Raw genomic sequence first — 3,897 nt, forward strand, 5'->3', positions numbered from 1 at the left:
TAGTCGAACACAGATTCACTGAGCGCTCAACACAGACAGCATCGTCAGAAGGAAAATTGATAAAATAAATTACAAATGTTGTATTGTTCGATACATATGCGTACCGAACCGAAAGCACTGTATCGAACGGTTCAATATCGATACGAATATCGTTGCACCCCTAATATATATATATATATACACATATATATATACACACATATATATATACACACACAGGCTTCTTACCCTCAAATTCATGGACAACATATTTGACAGGCTCTCCATTTGCGGGTGTGTAGGTCATCTCCACTTTCCCTGGCCCAGGCACCACAAAGTCTGTGGCTTTGTACTGTGGGGAGAACAGTGAGTAAGAAAAAGATACAATCCCCAACATATATCATAACAGCAAGAAAGACTGCCATAAACACCTACAGAGGACTAGTCAGAGTGTACAGCATTGTTCTTTCTGACATCTAACAGATATTATGTAACCAGCAGCCATCTGATACGTCACCCAACTGGAAGCAGAACTGTTGACTTTGGCTATGCACCATGAACCAACCTGTGATTTACTTCTGTGGCTGTTGAGGTGGTACACTGTGGTCCAAAGGACAGCTGATGAAACCTAATTATTGACCAAGTCACTCCTAACACAATGTCCGATATAACTGTCAATTCGCTGAGCTCATACATCAGCTGACGGAGGGAAAGAGCAGTTACAGAAGTGTGGTAGAAAATTACAGGCAGCCTCCGAAATGGTAACAATAATTAAGATGAAGTTTTAGTTTAAAACACATTTTATTTTAACCTCATTTGGAAAACTTCAGAAAACTATGGGCATTATTTTTCTTTGCCAAAACATAAACCATGAAAATACTATTTCACACTAAAACTAGATGAAGACAGACTCACTACTCTTTGCTCTTTGGTGTAGAATACACATCCTGCTTCTAATGCAAGGGTTTGAATAAATGTGTGGCTTTGCAAATGAATGTGATGTCTGGACACACTTTGCTACAGGCTTGACTCTTTGTTCTTATCACCTTTTTCTTTCATTGTCACCTCCCTACCTCCTTCTAAATGCTAATTTGCCTGAGCCAGCTTACCTTCACAGACGCTCTATAAATCTGTAGGGCATAAACAGACTTCTACAGTAAACTAACTCTAGAACAGGACATTGAGTCATTTCCTCAACATCCTATTGACACAATAATATACACGACATGAAACTACAAAAATCTGAGTAGTTTTACATCTTAAAAGATGGAAAAAGGTGTCTATGTGTCACATATTCATTTGTAGGTTGCCATTTTTAAATACTGTTGGAATGAAATTCTCTATAATTACAACCTTATTTTTTTGGAGACTTTGAAAAATTTACATGAGATGTGTGAAATTTTGACTAGAGATTCACAGATCATATATCCCCCCCTTAGCATGCATACTTCAAAGTTTTCAGTAAGTGGGACCGATAGGGTACCTGATCTCCATGGGCATGTCTGCCGATGATGATGGGCTTGGTCCAGCCGGACACCAGGCGGGGGATATTCTTACATATGATGGCCTCCCTGAACACCGTGCCCCCGAGGATGTTACGGATGGTCCCGTTGGGTGAGCGCCACATCTGCTTGAGCTTGAACTCCTCCACACGTTTCTCGTCTGGCGTGATGGTGGCGCACTTGATGCCCACATTGTAACGGTGGACTGCCTCTGCTGCCTCAACTGTCACCCGGTCATCAGTTGCATCTCGGTTCTCCATCCCAAGGTCATAGCTTTGCAAGGGGAGATTAAGAGAACATGATTAATGGTGCCGAGAGAAAGCTAATACATACATTTATAATGTCTTGGAAATGTACCTAGACTGTCAATAAAAACCTCAAAGTTTTAGTACAAAAAGCATTTTCGCTGCTCCTTCACAAGGTGTCACCAGGACGCAGCTCCACATGTGTGACTTAGTAAACTTTTATGCCCAATGCCCTTCATCACACATTGCCAAGGGTTTTTGCCTCTTTTTGCTTGTTAGGGTATGGTGTAAACCACTATACTGGGGAGCTAGTGGTAGTAACTACTATAGGGCTCAAATGATTAGTAAATATAACTGATTAGTAATTATAATTGAGAATATTTGTGTGCTTCTAAGAATTAGAGTATGAGATTAAGAATGAAGACAGGGACCAAACACACACAGAGAACATTGATAATCTCAGCAGCAGAGGCACTAAATGCTATGAGCGTTACAAGTATTTACACATAATTTAGCAGCAGACCCCAGTGCACTAACTACCGAACCCTATGCTATTGATTTAGCTGAGTGAAATGCAAAGCGGAGAATGTCAAAGTGCACCTACTGTGATGTGGAACACAATAACTGTGTCAAAGGACATGAATGGCTTGAATGAGTGGTGAAAGTGAATCTGATTATGGAATAATTTGAACTGCTGCCAGAGCTTTTTGCACTTCATTATGAAGGCAATTTTCTTGCCTACAGGCCCTGACACAGCATTCTTATGAAGGAGACTTTCTATTAACCCTCTGTTCCATTTTCTTTTAGGCGCTGCCACTGCAACGAAGCAACACGAAGAAAGCAAAAAAAAAAGGAATCAGTTGTACAACGAAACCAGGCACTCTGCCAGCATAACTGGATCGGTTTGCTCCACTTGTTATACTTGAGAAACCTCACAGCTTTAACAATCAGTTAGAGGAGGGGGTGAAAACCAGCTCAGTGTCCTTAAGACTTCTCTTTGGCAATTATCTTGTGTGCTGGCTTTGTATGAAAGTGGCCTTGACCTTTTACCTACTTCCCTCCTTCCTCAACTGAAAAGCCAAGCCACATGAATGAACCGATGAGGTTCATTCTTTGGAATCTTTGCAGAAAACCTTGCACATGTTCCAAACTATGTGCTTCCAAGAATTCCGTGCCCAGTGAACCACCTGACTGTGTGGTGGGACTTCTAACCATTGTACTATCGTGGATGGTTAACAACAGTGCAAAGTCCATGAAACAGATAAGTAGAGGAAGGTCAAATTAAGAAACCGATGACGCAAATGGATGTTATACTACCAATTATCGTTATTACTTTGTTTGGACATTTCTGATCTACAATATCACCCATCATTGCATTTGATTTAATAATACTTGTTGAAACTTTTCATTGTCTTCTTGATTACAAGACTTTTGTAAATAGCTTTTAATGCAATGGTGATTTTTTTTCTGAGGTGGCAGCTGCAGTTAGTATATTCTGCTTTGCAGCTGAACCATTAGACACCTTTCGGGTGGGGGGGAATGTATTTTCAGGGCAAAGGTCAATGATGGGGGATGCATTAAAGCAAGAATTCAAGCCAAACAAGAAATACCAGGCATGCAGAAAGTGTTGCTTGAATTCCGTTTTTGATTCTGTTTTACTAAGACTATCCCTGCTGGGAGTACTTACCACTGCACCACTGTCATGTAAACAAAAGTATATTTAAAAAGAAACCATTAAATGTAAGCGATCTGAGTGCACTGAGCTGCTAGAACAATGGGATCTTTACACAGTGTAGGAGTACAGGTGTATTCACCTGTGCACTTGAAGCTCCAGGTACGGAAAGATGAGTTTCTCCTTAATGAGCTCCCAGATGACCCGAGTCATTTCATCTCCCTGCATCTCCACCACAGAGCCAGCCTTGATCTTGGGAGACATCTGTCACAATAGAATGACCATGAAGAAGACAAAAACAAATAAGTTACTCTGGCACTTATTCTGATTACTGAAGTGACTGGAGAGAGATTATTATTACACAACAATTTGTCAAATGATGATGCTGATACCCAAATGGGAAAAGGTCTGTAGACTATGAATGAATTCATTCACAAGATGCTTAAAGTATCCAGAGCTGTGACTCGGCATAGATCCATAATAACCCTCTTCGGGGGGG

The 3,897-nt window shown here is 40.7% G+C and overlaps 1 protein-coding gene across 1 annotated transcript in view; it reads right to left on the minus strand.

Annotated features, from left to right (window-relative positions):
* The window catches only part of idh1 (isocitrate dehydrogenase (NADP(+)) 1), a 9,535-nt gene that overhangs the window by 4,927 nt on the left and 711 nt on the right, over positions 1 to 3,897 (minus strand). The window contains exons 2-4 of the mRNA XM_005940029.3: positions 3,541 to 3,662; positions 1,463 to 1,754; positions 229 to 331 (exon numbers count right to left, since the gene is read on the minus strand). Coding sequence (XP_005940091.3) covers positions 229 to 331; positions 1,463 to 1,754; positions 3,541 to 3,662 — 517 coding nt within the window. The remainder of the gene's footprint in view (positions 1 to 228; positions 332 to 1,462; positions 1,755 to 3,540; positions 3,663 to 3,897) is intronic.

Source organism: Haplochromis burtoni, unplaced genomic scaffold (assembly GCF_018398535.1).
Source record: "Haplochromis burtoni strain Fernald_Lab_line unplaced genomic scaffold, NCSU_Asbu1 Contig_280, whole genome shotgun sequence".
Classification (NCBI taxonomy): Eukaryota; Metazoa; Chordata; class Actinopteri; order Cichliformes; family Cichlidae; genus Haplochromis; species Haplochromis burtoni.